At 31.9% G+C, this 20,281-nt stretch overlaps 2 protein-coding genes across 2 annotated transcripts; both read left to right on the forward strand.

The window, feature by feature from the left end:
* On the forward strand, nucleotides 476–7,057 carry LOC18595170 (LRR receptor-like serine/threonine-protein kinase GSO2). The gene is given in 10 exon segments (XM_018122588.1): nucleotides 476–1,098; nucleotides 1,341–1,499; nucleotides 1,579–1,734; nucleotides 1,832–1,909; nucleotides 2,007–2,162; nucleotides 2,354–2,428; nucleotides 2,534–2,689; nucleotides 2,801–2,875; nucleotides 4,363–6,408; nucleotides 6,411–7,057. Coding segments are annotated over 10 exon segments (3,435 nt in total). The 5' UTR covers nucleotides 476–746; the 3' UTR covers nucleotides 6,593–7,057.
* LOC18595172 (flavin-dependent oxidoreductase FOX2) lies at nucleotides 17,444–19,451 on the forward strand. The gene has a single exon (XM_018123980.1). The coding sequence runs from the start codon at nucleotides 17,557–17,559 to the stop codon at nucleotides 19,195–19,197; it is 1,641 nt and encodes a 546-aa protein (XP_017979469.1). The 5' UTR covers nucleotides 17,444–17,556; the 3' UTR covers nucleotides 19,198–19,451.

A 20,281-nucleotide genomic window follows, 5' to 3' on the forward strand; every position in this document is an offset into this window, starting at 1 on the left:
TCTATGGCTCGTGCTTTTTAGACCATAAAACCATGGTTAATCAAATTCTCAGATTCATATGAAGCACTTAAACAGTTGAGCCAAAATCTTATCATGACTCTAGAAATAGTTATTGATAGCAAAAGTCTAAACATAACCCTATTTATTTGTAGTGAGAAGTCCCAAAATTACTTATTGAAAGAACCCTATTTTCCTTTCCATACATGAGTTTTGCTAATGATCATTTTTGTTTTCTTTTAATATTTAATAAATATTACTTTGATGTTGCAATTGCTTTTAATTAAGATATCAACATCTATTAATAAAGAACATTGCAGTAATTAATTTAAGTGCTAATAATGGAATTTGACTAATAAGGTGGAAAGAATATTTTGAACCCAAACTACACGTTTTCTTGACAAATCACTCATTTGAATGTTCAGGCCTTGCTATAAATGGCGAGACATTCACCAAAGCGGCAAAGCTGAAACACAACCTTATATTTGTACTCTTTTCTCAAAATTCCTCAGAAAGCTTCAATCCACAATTACTCAAAAGTCCATTCCTTCTCTTAGCAAAAGTTTAGATCTTGTTTTCAATCCTCTTCAACTCCCCATTTGTTTTTCTCCTTCCTCCTTTCTTACCCTTCCCTCTAACTCCAACAAATCAACCAAAATTCTTCTCCTCGCTTCCAATAAACAAATACCCAAAGATAAGAATAGCTCCTCTTTTTCTTTGTTGTTATATTGTTATTAAGCAGTTGAGAGATGATGGAGTCCAAATGGTTGTGGATATTGTTCACTGTGTTGTTGCTAGAAGGATGGTTGTGTACTGATGCGTGTTGGGAGCATGAGAGAATTGCTCTCTTGCAACTCAAACCTTTCTTCAGTCCTTATATTGATCTGAACAACTGGGTGGAGGTGAAGGGTTCCGATTGTTGTCAATGGACAAGGGTTGAGTGCAACACCACCACCAGGCGAGTGATAGGACTCTCTCTTAATTATACAAGGTGGAGAGAAGATCATTGGTATCTTAATGCTTCTTTGTTTCTCCCCTTCAAGGAATTGCAGAGTCTTTCTTTGCAAGGGAATAGCATAGCTGGTTTCGTTGAATATGAAGGTCCACCCTTTGCCTTTCATCTTTAATTATTCATCAACTGCAAGTTTTGAACATGAATCCTTATCTTTCATTTTAGGATCCATTTAGAAAGCATAAAAATTCCTTCTAGAAAAACTTGTCAGCATTTTCCCATGTTCGAAAGGGGAAAAATGCCGAAATGAAGGAAATATTTGTACAGGAAATTTTTAGTTTTATTGACGAAGAGCCACTAACTCTTATAAATTAAAAAAACTCTCTTGCAGGTCTTGCAAAGCTATCATCTAAATTGAGTGATTTGGAGATCCTTGACTTAAGCTACAATTACCTCAATGATAGCATATTATTATCTTTGAGTGAGCTTTCCTCTCTCATGTATTTAAATCTAGCCGGCAGCATGTTCACAGGATCTAGTCATGCAAACGGTAAAGTTAATCTAACAAGTAATTATTTCATAAAATATCGAATATTATGATATTTAACTTTCTTTATTACTAGCATCAGGTTTTGAATCGCTTTCAAGACTTCATAATTTGGAAGTTCTTGATTTAAGTGGGAACTCTTTGAAGAATGACATCCTGGTACATATGGGCAGTCTTTCATCTTTAAAGACTTTAGATTTGGGCAGCAATAAATTAAAAGGAACGGTTCATCTTCAAGGTTAATTGGCTTGCTTTATTTTAGGAAAGCTTTTTATCACTATTTGTCTTTACACATAATTGAACTTACATGAGTGTTATTCGTTGGGCTTGAATAGAATTGAATAATTTGACAAACTTGAAGAACTTGAATTTAGAGGGCAACTATATTGAATGCCTCCAACCATTATACCAAGGTACAAATTTGTATTTTACTCAATTAAGTTTTTAAGTGATTAACGTATAATTGATAAAGATTTTCATTGGTGATAATATCATAGCAATCTTGCACAGGAAATGAAACACAACTGAAGTTGACCAATTTGGAGGTACTTGACTTGAGTTTTAATCTCTTTAGCAACAACACATTTGCATTCCTTCCTGAGCTTTCGAGTTTAAAGACCTTGTATATGTGGAGCAATCAATTGCAAGGCTCCATAGACATTGCAGGTAAAGCTATTGTCTTCTAATTCTTTTTAGTTTTTAGAACCTTTAAAATTATCCAATAGGTACTTCAGGTTTGCCATTTTTGTTTCATTAAAGTCAAATATTGAGTAAAAGACTTTTCATATCAAATATGTGAAAATTACAAATTACTAACAAGATTGACATAAAGATTATTTGAATTGAATTTGATATAGGATTGAATAATTTGATAAACTTGAAGAAGTTGTATTTAAGAGGGAATAAAATTGAAAGCCTTCAATCCTTCCGAGGTATGCATTTATATTTGCTCAATTAATTGAGTTTTTACATTTAACTAAATATCATGTAAAGCTTTTCTATTTAACGAAATTATATTTGTAAAAAATCTTTTGTAGATAATGGAAGACAGCTGAAGTTGACCCATTTAGAAGAGCTTGATTTGAGTGATAATCTTTTTAACAACAGCATCTTTGCATCCCTTAAAGGGCTTTCAAATCTGAAGTCATTGCGTATAAATTACAATAAGTTAAAAGGATCAATAGATATGAAAGGTAAGTTGCTTTTCTTCCAAATTTTGACTAGTTATAAATATTTCAAAAACATATATAGTTCATGTTTATAGAGGATTTACTGAAGTTTATCTATTCCTTTTCTTTTATCAGACTTAGGTGCTTTTACCAACTTAGAGGAACTATATATGAGTGATAACGAGCTGAACGAATTGGTTACCCATAAAGGTATTGAATAAAATTTGTGTGCTTAATTGTGAGTTTAAATTTTTATTCTTGATTAGATCTTACTATATGTGAAGTAAATATTTTAGTGATAAGACAAATTTATACATGGTTGGTTTTACATAATTTCATATTAAGAAAAAATTTCATTTAATTTATTTATTTAAGATAATAATGTTTTACTTTATTATTTCTATTATTCGTTGGCTATCACTGAGTGCTGTTGGTTATTGTTGTGAATCTACCTTGTGATTCTGTCTTCCCTGTTAACATATTTTTCCAGTGTCTGGGCACCCTGTTTTATGTATCTCCCATGTGCCCTCTGTTTCTTCCTGACTTTTTGATTACCTTCTTGGTGCCTGCTGTGTTTTATTTTTACTACTATTACTCCACTGGATCTGAGCAGTGATTTACTACTATTTGTACGTCCTAATCTGTTTTTGCATATTAATGAATTTGACTCAGCTTTTAAAAAAACAAATTAGTAGACACTTATTGTTACTTATTATATATCATTGTTATCACTATCAAATAAATAAATAAATACATTCAATGAAGAAAGTTATACTGATTGGTAATTATGTTAGCAATACACCAAACTTGAAAAATTAAATTTAAGGTATTGACTCTTTTTGTAAAATTTTATGTTATGGTTGGTTTCATGAAAATTATAATCTTTATATCATTCTTAATATAAACCATACATATCTAAAAATAATAAAAATTTTAATGGAGAGAAATTTAAAAAATAAAAAGCAGAAATGCACAAAATCAGATCACACACTAAGTTCATACGGAGGGAACACAAAAGTAATGATTATATAACTTCATAGGTGGTAGCATTTGATGAGTTGACGGTCTATAGAAACCTATACACTATTAGTGTCTCAAATATTAATCCATAGAGTAATGATTAAGCTTGTTTATTTTTATTGTTATGCTTTGGGCTACTTCTTCTTCCCCTTTCGCAAAATAAAATTTCTTTTCTTCGTCGAGAAAAAAAAAATCCCATCAATGAGAAATTAATTCAATCTTATTTAGGTAAATAAAAATTAAATGCATACAAAATTTAGGATTAAAGCAACTTCAAGGAATTCGATATTGTCTACAACGTGATGAACGAATTTGTGGCCCATAAAGATATCATTTAATAAATTTTCTATTTTTATTTGTGAGGTTAAATATTTGTTCTCATTAAATCTTAAAATGAAATATATGTTCTAGTGATCAACAAATATATTTGTGAGTAGTTTTTGATCATTACATGCCTCCTATGATTAATTACTTCTCCTTTTAGTTGGCAACATTTTGCAAAGCATCGGAATATTATCTTTGTGTGAAGTAAATTATGAGTCAAATTAATACTCCACATTATATTAGAGATATGTCTCTTAAATAATCTTTTATTAGTTTTCTTTAATCTAATTACTCTTATCATATGTTAGAATGAAAATGTAATAGATGTCTCATGGAAATTATACATTTTTCAGGTTGGTGTGATTTACGGAACCTTAAACAATTAGACATCAGTGTAAATGCACTTCAGGGCCTTCCTTCATGTTTGGGTAACTTGACATCCCTTCGTGTCTTGGATATCTCTGACAATCAATTCACTGGAAATTTGACTCCTTTAGCAAATCTCACATCACTTAAATTCCTCTCCATTTCAAGAAATCACTTTCAAGTACCGCTATCGTTCATATCACTTGCAAACCTCACTGACCTCAAGATTCTCCTGAGTGATGAAAACAAGTTGGTAATGGAACCAGTCTTCCATACATCAGTCCCAAAGTTCCAATTGAATATCATCAGTTTCTCAAATTGTACAATAAATCAAAAACAGGTCAGTCAAGAACCTCTTAAGTTCCTTCATCACCAATATGACTTGAGATATGTTGATTTTTCCTACAACAAGTTCAACGGAACAGTACCATTTTGGTTGTTAGAGAACAACACAAAATTAGAAGCACTCTTCTTGATGGGCAATTCTTTTACGGGTCGCCTCCTGTTCCCACCAATTCCTCATCCTGATGTCTCTTCAATTGACTTATCTAATAACAAAATACAAGCTCAAATTCCAGCAGATATATGTTCAACTTTTCCTCATTTAGAAAGGTTATTATTATCTATGAATACCTTCAAAGGTAATATCCCTCCTTGTTTAGGTGGTATGAGCCATTTATCATTGTTAGACCTATCAACTAATCAATTGTCTGGAGGAGTACCGGAAGAGTTAAGTATGAGTAGCTCACTGAGGATTTTGAGGCTATCAAATAACAACCTAACTGGAAAGATTGTTCCAACAATCTTCAATTCAAATTTGTTATTAGAATTATATTTGGATGGGAATAACTTTGTTGGAGAGATACCCGATATTGATAGCTTTAATGCTGGCTTTGCTTATTTTTTATCTGAAATTGATCTAAGTAATAACAATTTGTCTGGCAAGCTTCCAAGATGGATATGGAATATGTCAAATTTGAGGATACTGGCTTTGTCCAACAATCACTTTGAGGGCTTCATTCCAATGGAATTGTGCAACCTGGACCTACTTCAATTTTTGGACCTCTCCCAAAATAATTTTTCTGGCAATATACCATCTTGTTTCAATCCACCATATATACAGCATGTCCACATGAGCAGAAACAGACTAAGTGGTCCACTAACACGTTCTTTGTATAACAGCTCTTCGTTAGTGACTTTTGATCTTACAGCAAACAACTTGACTGGCAACATTCCAGAATGGATTAACACTCTTTCAGGTTTAAGTGTTCTTCTTTTGAAAGCTAATCACCTTGAAGGAAGAATCCCGGTTCAGTTATGCGAATTGTATTCCTTGAGCATCATAGATCTTTCTCAAAATAAGCTTTCTGGTGTTATACCTTCTTGTTTGGGTAATTTAACTGTTGGAAGTTATGACAAGTCTTATATATTTGGAGGTAATTATTATTTTTCAGAGCAGGATATACAAAAATACATCGGGATGGAAATGAACATGGATCAATCAGTACAATCACATTCGTCTTATCCAAGCTACATGAAAGAATGGATAGAGTTTACAACAAAGAGGGGGTCCTATAGATATGGAGGTGACATTCTTGACCACATGTCTGGGATTGATTTATCTTGCAACAAGTTAACCGGCCGAATCCCATTTCAATTGGGAAATTTGAGTGAAATCCATTCATTAAACTTTTCACACAATAAATTGATTGGAATTATACCCTCATCATTTTCAAATCTTAAACAGATTGAGAGCTTAGACCTTTCTTACAACAACTTGAGTGGTAGAATCCCCGTCCAACTAGTTGAGTTGAACTTTCTAGAGGTTTTTAGCGTGGCGCACAACCACTTGTCAGGTAAGACTCCAGAAAGAAAAGCTCAGTTTGGGACCTTTGATGAAAGCAGTTATGAGGGAAACCCTCTTCTTTGTGGACCTCCATTGCATAACAATTGCTCTAATACTGATTCACCACCAACGGTATCAACTGAATCAGATGATGAAGGGGAAGACAATTTGCTGGACATGTCTGCTTTTGTGTGAGCTTTCTGAGTTCATTTGCAGCTGTGTTATTGGGAATCTTTTCTAGTCTTTTCATCAATCCATATTGGCGAAAAACATGGTTTTCTTTCATTGAGGATTGCATCACTACTTGCCGCTTCTCAATTGTGGGCAACGTTTTTGAGTTATATATCTTCAGAAGAAACGCTTGGCTGTGAAAGCCTTAATGCTTTGTGTTGTTGCGGGTTGTGGACATTTTGCTTCGTTCTGTTGATTTGAAGGAAAAGTCAGGTGGCTGCTGTAATGTAAGCTTATTTGCATTGTTTGATTCCGGTGCTTTCATCTGTTGGGCTTTATTCTGCTTGCATCCAGTTTTTCTCTGTTTTCTCTTTCTTCCATGGTGGCTTTCACAGGATTAAGGTTGTCTCTTTGTCTTCCCCATCTCACTCTGTTTATGTTCTTTAAATTGGGTGCTTAGCTGTCAGTAACTCATTGTGAGGGATTGTTCTTATCAAGGTATTTCAGTTTGTACTGGTGTGTGGACAGGGGTTTCTCTCCATATTCTCACTGTTTAGCTGCCATGAGAACCCGTAAGATTTTCTATTTTTGGCTTTCTTATCTGTTCTGCTTTGAAGGAAGCTTGTAACCTTGTGTCTTGAACATAGGAATCAATATATGTTCGACGTTAGGCCAAAAAAAACTTCAAAATATGATCTCATTTTAAAGTTAAATCAAAATAATATATATTTATTAACTTAAAAGAACTACTTTAATATATATCTTATTAAAATCAAACATCGTTATTTAAAAAAAATTAATAGAATTATGATCAATAATTAGTTTTTAACAATGTACTAAACACTTTTACAACAATTTAAAATTTCTATGTTTAATTTTTTAATGTTGAAATTTTCACTTAAGTTGAAACCTGAATAAGTATATTGTAATAGAAATTTAAGATGTTGCAAAAAGAGAAATTTTGTAGTATGAAAGTCCATTCTATTCATAGCCTAAATAACTAATAATATTGTAGTATAATTCTAACTATATAATTTGTATAATTATATTAACATAGAAAAAGAAAAAATAAAATTGAAAAGAAGCTTAGTTGAGTTGGACTCCAAAGAAATCCAAGTTGTGCTAACATTTAGGATTCCTAAGCTTCTACAGCATAAGCATGTGAATGTATAATAACAAATCTTCTCTCCAAAGAAAACAAAATCACAAGAAGCTGAACCCGCTATCCAAGGCCTTACAGGCAAGTTGCAATTGCAGTCTGTTGAGAAGCAGAGAATGGCACCAGCGATGAAGAAGGAGAAGAAAATTGTACTACTTCCTGACGATGTAATCATTGAGATAATGGCTAGACTTCCACTAAAATCTATAGCGCGTTTTCGATGCCTTTCCAAATCTTGGAACGATTTACTTACAAGCCCTTACTTCATTAGGATGAATCTCAATCATGTTGAAGAAAGCATATCCAATGATATGCAGCGACTTATTCTGTCTTTTACTTGTTCTCTTCAATCAACGGACTGCGAAGCATATCAGAGTACAGTCTTTGAAAACATTGTCCTGATATTTAAGGTTCTTCTAACGATCTGTTATGCAGCAATTGTGTCAAGAAAAACTCTTTTATCTTATGGAATCCAAGTACAAGAAAGTAGTTTAAGAAACTCTTTTATCAAAAGGAAGGACCTGCTTCCCCCTTTTCACGAAACCGCACTAATCCTTCAATTCCCGCTTCCAAACCAATCCTAACGAGCGCTTCCTCAGAGGAAATCCGCAAGAATCTTTACTTGTGAATTTCTTATGTGGTACATCAGTTAGCATAAGGTATTTTGCGCTGTTTCAGTGGATTGATGGTAAAAAAACACATGCCTTGAAGAGGGAAAGCACCAAGTTTGTTCTTAATAATATGGAAGAATTAATGTGAGCTATGAGGGTAAGAAGGGATCATAAACTGGAACTCTATGGGAACTACAAAGAAAATAACAGTTAAGGCCTCCTCTTGATAAAAGTTCTCAAACAAGATTCTCGGTGATTTTTAATTATCCTTAATTTAATGAGGTTGATAGAAAATATGGCTTAAGTTTTGCTAATCAAGCAAGAAGAATTCTTTCTTTTTTAAATTTTTGGTGTTTGACTCAAGGTTTATTGTGGTTGTGGTTACACTCACTATATGGCTGTAATTTATACGCATGGTGAAAGAAGAAAGGGGAAGGAGATAAGAGAAAAAGAGACGAACTTGCATAAAACGTACCTAGGCCAATGTTATTTTCTCTTAGTATGTTCCCAAGGGATCAACTATGTAATTTGCAGTGCAAGATGAGGGATTATCCTTTTTGCTGGCATATATAGACTATCAGTCCAATTCATGATCCTGTTGAAAGACTTGTTTCAAGATTTTCTAAGAAAGTGGTTTTTGGATTTTTCTTTTTTAAGTGAAAGATGTGGAATTCTTCCTTCAATCATTACAAGATCACAAGATTTAAGACATTTACCATAACTTCTCTGTCAAATTCTGGTTACTGCATAAAATGTCATTGGCTTATATTATTGGGTTGCTCCGAAATATGAATCACCTTCCTTTTGATTTATCTAAGTTTGATGAGCCTCCCTTTCCAATGATTCACTTGATAGGAAAGGATTGTCTTGGAGTTGCTGGGCCTATGGCTTGTGCCTTTCAGACCATAAAACCATTGCTAATCAAATTCTCAGATTCATATGAAGCACTTAATTATACAGTTGAGCCAAAATCTTATCATGACTCTAGAAATAGGAATTGATAGCAAAAGTCTAAACATGACCGTAAGTATTTGTAGTGAAATAAGTCCTAAAACAACTTATTGGAAGAACCCTATTTTCTTTTCCATACATTTATGTCACGTCTGGTTCATAAAAAATACAAATTTGTTCTCCGGTCATTACAAAATAACAATACCCATTTATAACTAAGATAATAATAAAGTTTGGGCCTGAGTTACCTACCAGGCCAACCTCACTGACCTTAAGGCCGAAATTTTCCATGTGTTGTTTGTACTTGAAGAAAGACTGGGATGGTTGTTTTGGATACCTTCAAAGCAAATAATAAGGTAGTTTTCAATGGGCCAATCACAGAATTAAAGCATTCTATAACTTGGGAACCTAAGCATTAATATTGTGGATATAATTTAAGGTTACCAAATTCATTGGAGGCAATAATTTTACTATTGCTTGGCGTACAAGTGGGGCTCTCCTGCAACTGGGGAAAGCTTTGGCAAATATGGAGTGAGGAAAATAATTTCTTCAAGTAAACAATGCCTTTTAGATGTGCCATGAGATCAATTGGCTGTTGGGTTTTCGTGTTCTTTGTAGGTCAAATTTGTCGTAGTAAATGTATTCCCTCCCACCAGGAAACCGATATTAGGGTTTGCAAACAGGTGCAAGCTCATTGATTTTATCATCTGTTGAAATTAATATTTTAATGTAATAAGTATGCTAATAAGATTCAAATTCTAGAGAACTAGACCAAATAGGTGCTATTAATATCAAGAAAAGAAAGGATTGATTAGATTTAAAGATTTTAGAGTAATTAGCCATCGTACTTTCACTTCCTTCTTGATTATGTTACTGGAACAAGTGAAATTCAAACTAATTATTTTATTACATTATTTTCAAATATAAAAATTGATTTGACTCATTATATCTCTGTGTTTAATGGTAAAAATTATTTAAATGTGTTACGATTCTTTTAAAGAAGGTGCTTTCAACTCATAATTTTTTTATTAATAAATAGACTTGTTCGAGAAAAAAATTTCTTCAAACGCTTTGGTGGCTTCCAATTTTGAGAGAGTTTAATTTGCTAAGCTTGGGTAGAAGTCTTAGATATTAAACTTCAAATACAAAGCATATGGCGTGAATTGAATCACATGCTGCCTAAAGTGTCATATCATATGAGTGTGACTACTAATTAAGTCACGGGATTTCCTTCATCAATCACAATACTTAACTTCACAGATTCACTCTCCTTTACTTTCCTTTGCCTCATGATCGATTTGATGAATTTAATTTAGAAATAATTTCAATGAAAAGAGTAAAAAAATTATTACTACCCAAAATTCTAAACTTCCCTTTCAAGGGTTCCATGGCCCACCCAACTATCTGTCTCTTCTAGGGGGAGGGAGAGGGGGTTGAACTTCCAACTACACGACCAAGTTCAAATATTTTTGCCTTTCATCCCCACGATGAGACGTTTTGGCTTCCTCAGTCACGAGGCAACCATATCTGACGTCGTTGTTGAGTGGGGTCAATTAACTTTTGAAAATGAATACTTTAGATATTATAATAAAAAAATTCATGTTTATTATGAGTGGGGTCATTAAGAGTATCAGTTTAACTTCTGAGTTTAAAAACTTTGACATTATATTTGAAAAAGATTTTTTAATTATTTAAAAAATATTAAATAATTTTTTTACGTTCAATTAAATCTATATATTTTTTGTTTTGAATCAAAATATGATTAATGGATAATTAATTACTATTAATTAAAATATCAATTATTATTTTATGTCTAAATGACATATTATATAATCATGTTATTATATCACATCAGTATACTATATCATTTATCCATTATGATATGTCCGTGTATCACATCAACATCACGTGATATGAAATAACAAATAATATTTTGATTAATAATAATTTCAAAAAAATATTTTAATTAACGACAGTTAATTAACTATTAATCAAAAGAGTTTATTTAACTCAAAATAAAAAAAAATTATTTGAACTTTCTTGAATAGTCCATAAAATTTTTTAAATATTATATTAAAAACTTTTTTAGCATGTATTTATAGTGATCTTTTGTTAATCACATTTATAACGTTATAAAGATTAAAAATTTTAGTTTGTTATTTGTCGAAATTCTCACTTTCCACTTTACTGCCGTCATACTTATTATATATGAATTTAATTTGATTTTATGTTGAAATTTTTATCAACTATAAAATCGATTTATTTGTTTGCTGTGCTATATGTAATATATTTTTCATATATAGTTAGTCATTTGATAGAACAAATGCAATCTTTTACCGAAGAAAAAAAAAGCAATTTACTCAGAAAATTGACGTAGCGCTATTGATGAAACTATTGAGAACAAAATTTTATTATGGATAAATTGTAAAAAGATATTTATATTTGAAATTTGAATTATATTTTAAATAATTTTCTTCAATATTTCATTAAGTAGAAAAATACTCTAAACAAAGAAAACAATACTATTTTATTGACTCCACCGACAACAATTCTCGGCTCCACCTTGATCTTCTTTATCGTTTTAGGATTTTGGTCACCAGTGTTTATTAAATTGTTAGGTGAAATAATATTTCATATTAAATATATAATAATAGTTGATCGTTAATATGATAAATTTTTAAAGTATTATTTAATATTAATTTAGTTCACAAGATTATTACAAAATTGCCTTAAATTATCCGAAACAAAATAGAGCTGTCTACAATAAATATGAAAGTGAGTTACATGGTCAAATTGACAAAATGGGTTCCTATCCCAAAGGCATTCAATGAATTGTGATGGATGCAAGCATTTATTAAAAAGATTGAATGTTATAAATGCAAAGCACCCTAACGCAGAAGCGTCAAGGATTGTATTTTATTAAATTTAGTTTTTACTAATTTAGTTGATTTAAGATTTATTTTTTTTATTTTATTTAAATTAGGATTCTTTTCTTATTTTTATTTTAATACTTTTAAGAATTAGTATTTAATTAGGATAGTCATGTTCTATTTAGGAATAGAACACCTATTTTATTTAAATCTCTTATTAATTATTCTAATTATATTAGATAATTAAGAGTAGAGTTTTATTAGGATTTGGGCCTATAATACTATAAATAGGACCCTTATGCTTAGTTATGATTCATTCAAAATTGAGAGTTAATAAATAATATTTTTTTAAGTATGAGTATTTATTTCTCTAAGTTCTTTTAAAGAGTAAGAGGTTTTAATATCTTTGGCTTAGCCAACCAAAGTGGGATTTTGATTATTTTTCACCTTAGTGGGGTTTTCAAACTTGCCAAGATTAGTGATTCACCTTAGTGGGGTTTTCAATCTCGCCACGATTTGTATTCATAACGCCCAGGTGCCTTTACAACGCCCCGGCGTCACACCCAAAACGGACTTTTTGATTGTATTCTCCTTTAATATTTTTGACCAACCATTAATTTACATTAATATAGCAAACCAAAATCCAAAAATTAAAGATGAAACATGTGCTCAAATTAATTTATGCAACTACAATAAACAAAGATAACATTAACGAATTACATTGATTTGTGATAACGAGTGCTTATAAATACTAGTTAAGAATAGTTAAAACATTATTTTTAAAAAAAATATACTGATAATGAATTCTTGATACATTTATTTTTGTTGGGAAATCCGTATGAGATAATAAAGATTATTGTAAATCATCATTAGTGGATAACTTAAGATTCTAAAGGTGTCGTACTTCATTCTTCATTTAACTGATTTGTTTTAATTTAAATGATATGTTATGTGATTGAAGAATGAAGATCAGGGTGCAAGATATATGATGTACTACCACTTATTTAGTGTGATCTTCACTGGCAATCTTTGTTATTTTCTATTTGGAATGGAATCTCCGGGGTGGGTTTTATTTTCAATAAATAATTATATATTATTTATTAATAAAATAATTTAATTGGGTCAAGTTTGGACTTTCAAAATCTATACTCAAATTTGACTCGACTTGAGATATGAAGAGCGAAAAGAGCTCGAAGAGTAATTTTGCCTCAAAAAATTATTTTTACATTTTCACAACGTGAAAGTTAATTTCACCTTACCATTTTTGTGTAAAAGAATGACATTCTCAAGATTTGTGATAATTGTGATAACCATGGTAAAGGTTTGTTTCCGTAAATGTAGTATATCAAATACAGGAATATCTTTCTCACCAATTAAATTTTGATATAATATATAAAATTTTTTTAAAATTATTTAAATAAGTTATTATTCTTTTATTAAGTTTAATTAAATTTATATATTTTTGTTTTAAATCAAATAAATTTTTATAATTAATGGTTAACTAGATATCGTTAGTCGAAATACATCATTCATCTTTTTTATGTCACTTAACATTAATATGACATATTGACATGTCAAAATAGATGGTGATGTAACATGACAATATGACTATGTGTCATTTCTATTTTTTATATCAGCACCACATGTTATTAATCTTAAGTAGCTTTGTTTAAAACTAAAAATATAAAAATTTAATTAAACGTAACAAAAATATAAATTACTAAGAAAAAAATAAAAACATAAATAGTTATTAAAATTTTTGAATAGTTCAAAGGTTTTTTAAAACATTGTCTCAAATATTTTCATTTTAAAAAAAAAAAAACTTTTGAGATACCAAATTGCCATTTCGAGAAATCTTAAAACACTAAAGTCCCAGATACAAAAGATTTTTTTGAAGTGCACCCAGAAATCATCAGTGTGATCATACTCGGCATGAAATATTAGCAGTATCTACAATTTGCTGTGGGAATGGGAAAAGAATCTATACTCAGTAACCACCCACCGAGTCAATTTGGTTTATCGTTATCCAAACTGAAGGCCACAAAATTTAAAAGAAAAGATTGAAACTCAAAAGTCCTTCTGGCAATATCGATACAATGATAGTCAGAGTTGAATTGATGCACACCGAAAGGGTCGACTTTCCAAAGGATTGCAGATACACACAGGATTATAATCAAGAGTCCATTGGGGAAGGGATTGACCAGTGATTTTTCTGGAAAGTGGTACGAGAACTTGTGGAGTATTAAATGGTCCACTAGAGGACAATTTCAAAGCAAATTATGCAATGGGGTAGGTGGAGTTCCAGTTGAATTTTGGTGATCATGTTGCACTCTAAGAGGTTAGATTTTACTCTTTTTGAGTCTTGAGTGTTGAATATGAAGCTTTGTTCTTCGTGGCGCAGATTTGGGCAGCAGATACTTTTGGGGTGTGCGCAGTAACCGGCGCCATTAGATGGTCGCTGCTTGGACTAACATACTGTGCTGAAATGTTGGAAGGAGTTTGACAGGGATGGCCAATGGCCAAAAGGGTAGATCATGATCATGTGGGAATCATATAATTTTTTAAGTTCCACTTTGAAACAATGATGGACTTAATCTTGCCCACCCTTTTTCTCTATGCAAATTATTTATATTATTTGTTTTCATAATATATAATTGATATTAGTTTCATGTCTATGTCAGGGGTTACTATATTCTTTCTAAAATAGTTACCGCGTTGATTAAGGTGCTTAGTGTTTACGTTTATAAAATTTTTAAATTCTCTCTATTTGCAGGATGTGAGATTATAATATTTTATCTACTTCTTCTGAAACATTTGACATAACATCTTTGTTAATTTAATTAACAATTGTAGTTTTGATTTCGATCGTTTTATTTTTCTTTTAAGGATAATTTGAGAAAAAAAAAAGATGTGAGTCGAAAACTTGTTTATAGTTGTAATAAGTCATGGGAAAAACTTAAATAAAATTCTCATTTATGTTTTTCAAGTATTTTAATTAGATAATAATATATTTTTTTAAGAAGAAAATAAAAAAAATACATTTATGTCAAAATAGTGTGTGATAATGAAATTTTTATAATATCACTTAATAAAATTGAAACACTACCACTAAAAGGATCCCTGAAAAGCATCATACCAACAAGATATTAAAAAGTCATATTTATAAGAAAATCCATCAAATGATTGAATTTACGATACACATAAATTGTACTGACTTATTTTTTTAAGAAATTTTTAATAGCTAAAATTTCTCAATTAAATATGATAATATATTAATTTTTGGAAACTACACTCGACAAAGAAAAAAAATGGCGTTCAATATTGCTAAGATAAGAATATCAAACGAATGGTTTATTTTTTATTAATAAACGTTAGAATAAATCAATAAGGAATCTTAAGTGTATCTTTAAAAAATTAGCTACCTAAGCTCTAGTATTTTCGAATAAATTAACACATCAGTATAATAATTGAATAAATAAGTGATAATTTTTTAATACCAAATTATGGCACAGGGTATAAAATAGTAATTTAATTTATATCTAGCTACTTGTCAACCTTATGGTTTAGGATTTTAAAGGGTTTTAAGTATGGGTCTCATCAAACTATATTATCATTAGTCAAAAAAGAAAGAAAATAAAAGTTTTTTATTGGAAAAATTAATAAGAGAATATTAGGTCAGCTAGACGTTGAGCATAACTCACATAGAAATATATAATTTTATTTTATTTATTTTCCCATGCATCCATAATAAAAGAATTACTATAGAATCTTGCATAGACCCATCATTATCAATTCTAAATTGCCTTTAGACCCCAAAAAATACCAAATGAGCCATGCTTAATGACTAAATATTGTCTTTAATTCTCGTAAAGAGACTGTATAAGGATGGGAATAGTTATTTTATAAGTAAGATGGGCAAAAGAACTGTCGAGATTGACAATGGCTTTAAAAGAAACAAAGGTTGTGTAAAACAAGGCAAAAATGGTCTTCCATCAGCCCATGGCAGTCATTATCTATGAGTCACGTCTTCCTTTGTCTATTATCAACAAATTAAAGCCACATTGCCCATCATTTTCCTTTTTGCCCCTTTGCTTCTTTTGATGGGTCATCGCATTTTATACATAAAAGGCTAGCTAAAGCTTTCCCTTATCAAAGTGTCTACAGTGTTGATAAATTATTGAAATATTTCTTTCATAAATCTAATGATGAAGAACATGAGGTCCCATAGTTAGCATCATCTTTTTTTTTTTATTTCCAATTTTTTAAAATAATTTTTTTTTAAACTATGTCGGTGACAAAGATTTGAATGAAATTTCATGTGTGTTAATTACTTATAATAAAGTTAAAGTATAAGAAATTAAATAATTATAAGTTCATAAAAAATTTTTAATAATTACATAAATATATTTAACTCATGATCTATCAAATTTGAATATGATATAATCAACAAAAAAACATGTTAATTAACTAGTGACTTTTGACATTGATTAATGAAGGTGATATTAGTAAATAATGATTGATTTATATTAATCATTTCACCTTGATTATTTGAATTTAATTGACCTTAAATGCATAGGGGTGATTACGTGCATAAGATGCCTATGACAAACATGCGACAACAAGTATTGATATTGGAATTATTAACATGAGGTGGTTAGATCGAACTTTTGGTAAAATTATTTTTTAAAATTAAATTTTGAAAATTATGATATATATATATATATATATATATATGTGTGTGTGTTTTCGTAAACGTGTGTGTAAATATATTTTCCGAACAATAATATTGCATCACCATATATAATTGAAATTTAACAGAGTGATGGGCCACGGAGGAGGTTGCCATTTCTTTTTCTTGTCCCTAAGACTACTTACATCCAAGTCAGGCAGTCTTTGATTTTTAGCAAGTTCTATACAGTCTCTGCAATGTGCAACAAAGATTATTGTACATTATAAATCTTATTATTTTCTGTCTCCATCTATTTGTTTGGATTTATGTACCGGATATACATGATGACTAGACCTTTATCAAAAAAAAAATCTGGCAAAACAGGAAACAAGAGAAAGTGACCATGGACATGGAATAAAGCTCTCATCAGCTCCACCCCTTTTGGCTTTGTGTATCGGGTGGGATGAAGAAAGTAAAGGTGGAGGATAAAACAATATAGACTCAAAACTTCCATGGACCCAAGGTTGACTTGGATTTCCTGTTGAGTAAATAGTGAACTTCGACCCTCCCAGGTCTAATTCAAGTCGTAAAAGATAGATATAGTTGACTCAAAGAAAATTAGAAAAGTAGCAGTGTCTTAGCCTAGCCGCGTCTGTTTTTTGAGCCTTTACGCATAGATTTGCAGTAGGCCAGATTATTTCATATTTATTTATATATATATATATAAATTACACGAGTAATTGGTGCTGGCCATTGTTTTTTCACCAGAAATTGATTATGACGTTAGGATTAGCTCAATTACACGCTTGGCGGGATTACAACATACGGTTCCTCATCTATAAGAGTTAATCGAAGGCTCATATCCTTGAGCAGAAGCAAAAGGAACAAAGACGAGAAAAAACCAATGGCGTTTCCTCGCATTCCCATTCTTTTAATAGTTTTATTTCTGCTATCATCTTCGAGTTCAGGAACAGCTTCCTTCTGCTCCAAGTGTAAAAGGCCAACTTCAACTCAGATTCAAGAACAATTTCTCCAATGTTTCGATGCCAATTCTGAGTTTGACATCCCCCTCTCCACTGCTTTTTTCACCCCAAAAAATGCTTCATTTACCTCTGTCCTGCAATCGACAGCCCAAAACCTCAGGTACTTGGTGCCGTCAATGCCAAAGCCGGAGTTTATCATCACGCCATTGTATGAATCCCACGTCCAAGCTGCTGTCATTTGCTCGAAGGAACTTGGGATTCACCTCAGAGTTCGGAGTGGAGGCCATGACTATGAAGGACTTTCTTATGTATCCGAAATCGAATCACCTTTCATTATAGTTGACCTTTCCAGGCTGCGGTCAATTAAAGTTGACATTGAGGACAACAGCGCTTGGGTTGAAGCTGGAGCCACTACTGGTGAAGTTTATTATAGAATTTCTGAAAAAAGCAAGACTCATGGCTTCCCTGCTGGTCTTTGCACTAGCCTAGGCATTGGGGGACACATCACGGGAGGTGCATATGGTACCATAATGAGAAAATATGGCCTTGGTGCTGATAATGTCGTTGACGCCCGAATCGTTGATGCTAGTGGAAGAGTTCTTGATCGAGCAGCCATGAGCGAAGATCTTTACTGGGCTATTAGAGGAGGCGGAGGAGCGAGCTTTGGAATCATCCTTGCTTGGAAGATAAAGTTGGTTCCAGTCCCAGAAACTGTCACGGTTTTCACTGTCACCAAGTCTTTAGAACAAGGTGCTACAAAGATCCTGTATAAATGGCAACAAGTTGCAGACGAGCTTGATGAGGATCTTTTCATTAGAGTCATCATTCAAGGGGCAAACCCTGGCAACAGCGGTGGGAAAACAGTCACAACATCCTACAATGCTCTGTTTCTTGGTGATGCTGAGAGGCTCCTCCAAGTAATGAGACAAAGCTTCCCTGAATTGGGCTTGACAAGGAAAGACTGTATCGAAACAAGCTGGATCAAATCCGTGCTTTACATTGCTGGCTTCCCGAGTAACACACCCCCTGAAGTTCTACTTCAGGGTAAGTCTTTATTCAAGAACTACTTTAAAGCCAAATCAGACTTCGTGAAAGAAGCTATACCAGAAACAGCGCTCGAGGGGCTATGGAAAAGACTGCTGGAGGAAGACAACCCGCTGACGATATGGAATCCTTACGGTGGAATGATGGGCAAGATTTCTGAATCCGAAATTGCTTTCCCTCACCGTAAAGGTAACAAGTTCATGATCCAGTACTTGACTCTATGGCAAGATGGGGATAAGAATGCGTCCAAGCATATGGATTGGATTCGGAGGCTACACAATTACATGGCTCCTTACGTTTCAAGGTTTCCAAGAGGTGCATACGTGAATTACAGGGATCTTGATCTTGGCATGAACAAGAATATCAACACAAGCTTCATCCAGGCTAGTGTTTGGGGAGTCAGATATTTCAAGGACAACTTCAACAAATTGGTGAAGGTGAAAACCAAAGTTGACCCAGATAACTTCTTTAGGCATGAGCAGAGCATCCCACCTCTACCAGTTGAAGCTAGATTTTAGCCAAGGCAAGTTGGGCAATAATACCAGATGGCTTCAATTTCACTTTAATCCTTGATTTGTACTACAAATATTGCTTTTGTCTGAAAAGAAAAAGAAATAAGGATTGTTCAATACTAGTACACACTACATATGTTATCATCTTTAAGGCTTGTAGCTAGACTAGAACAGTGACGTCTTGGTTCTTTTCTGTGTAAATTTAATCCATGATTGTCTTGGCGAGCGCTTTAATTATCTCTTTGCCATTTTTGGTACCATCAATTTCCTGTTTCCTACAATACTAACTATGATGGGAGGCCATAGCCACCTTCTTGAATTATAATTTAATTACTAGGAATCGGACATTTATTAATTGAGAAAGAAAATAATATAAAATAGCCTTTTGGTAGTTTTTCTTCCACCTACTTCACCAAATAGACCATAGCCACTGTTCATACCCAAATTCTTGTTCCATTGAAACCCAATTTACATCTAGAAAGTTAGTTAAACAAGGAATGCAAAATTACTTTTGTCGAATATTTAAAAGTTGAGTATCTAACTTAAAATTAATTAGCAATAGGTGGAGAGTGGTACTTGTTATATTTATATACTCACGATACTGTCAATTTAGCATATATAAAATTATCATTATTTTAGTTCTTTCATCATATGTAAAGATTACAGACCTATCATATCATTTATAAATCAACGAAGAGAGAATCATCAGAGAGGTCAACGAATGAGCACAACTCCTACTCTAATATCAAGTTGAATATTTTGAACACGCATCCAATCTAAAACCAATGGCAATATGTCAAGTGACTTTTATTGTATTTATATATTTCAAATCCTCTCAGTTTAATATACGTGAAACTATCACCACTTTAATAACTAATTTTCGATAAGAATCACACAAAAAAAAGAGTATTAATGACCGTCTCTTTTTTTCCATGCTTTATTATATTCTTACATCTAGAATGTCAATTAAATACGGAAAGTAAAATTTTTTCTGTTGAATTTTTAAAATGAATATTTAATTAAAATCAATTAATAATAAGTAAAATGGTCTTTAATATAATAATATACTTTGAATACTCTCAAATTAATA

This window comes from Theobroma cacao, chromosome 6 (assembly GCF_000208745.1).
Source record: "Theobroma cacao cultivar B97-61/B2 chromosome 6, Criollo_cocoa_genome_V2, whole genome shotgun sequence".
In the NCBI taxonomy this organism is placed as follows: domain Eukaryota; kingdom Viridiplantae; phylum Streptophyta; class Magnoliopsida; order Malvales; family Malvaceae; genus Theobroma; species Theobroma cacao.

Coding starts and splice junctions, on each gene's coding strand:
- LOC18595172 (XM_018123980.1), top strand. CDS start 17,557: ATGGCGTTTCCTCGCATTCCCATTCTTTTAATAGTTTTATTTCTGCTA.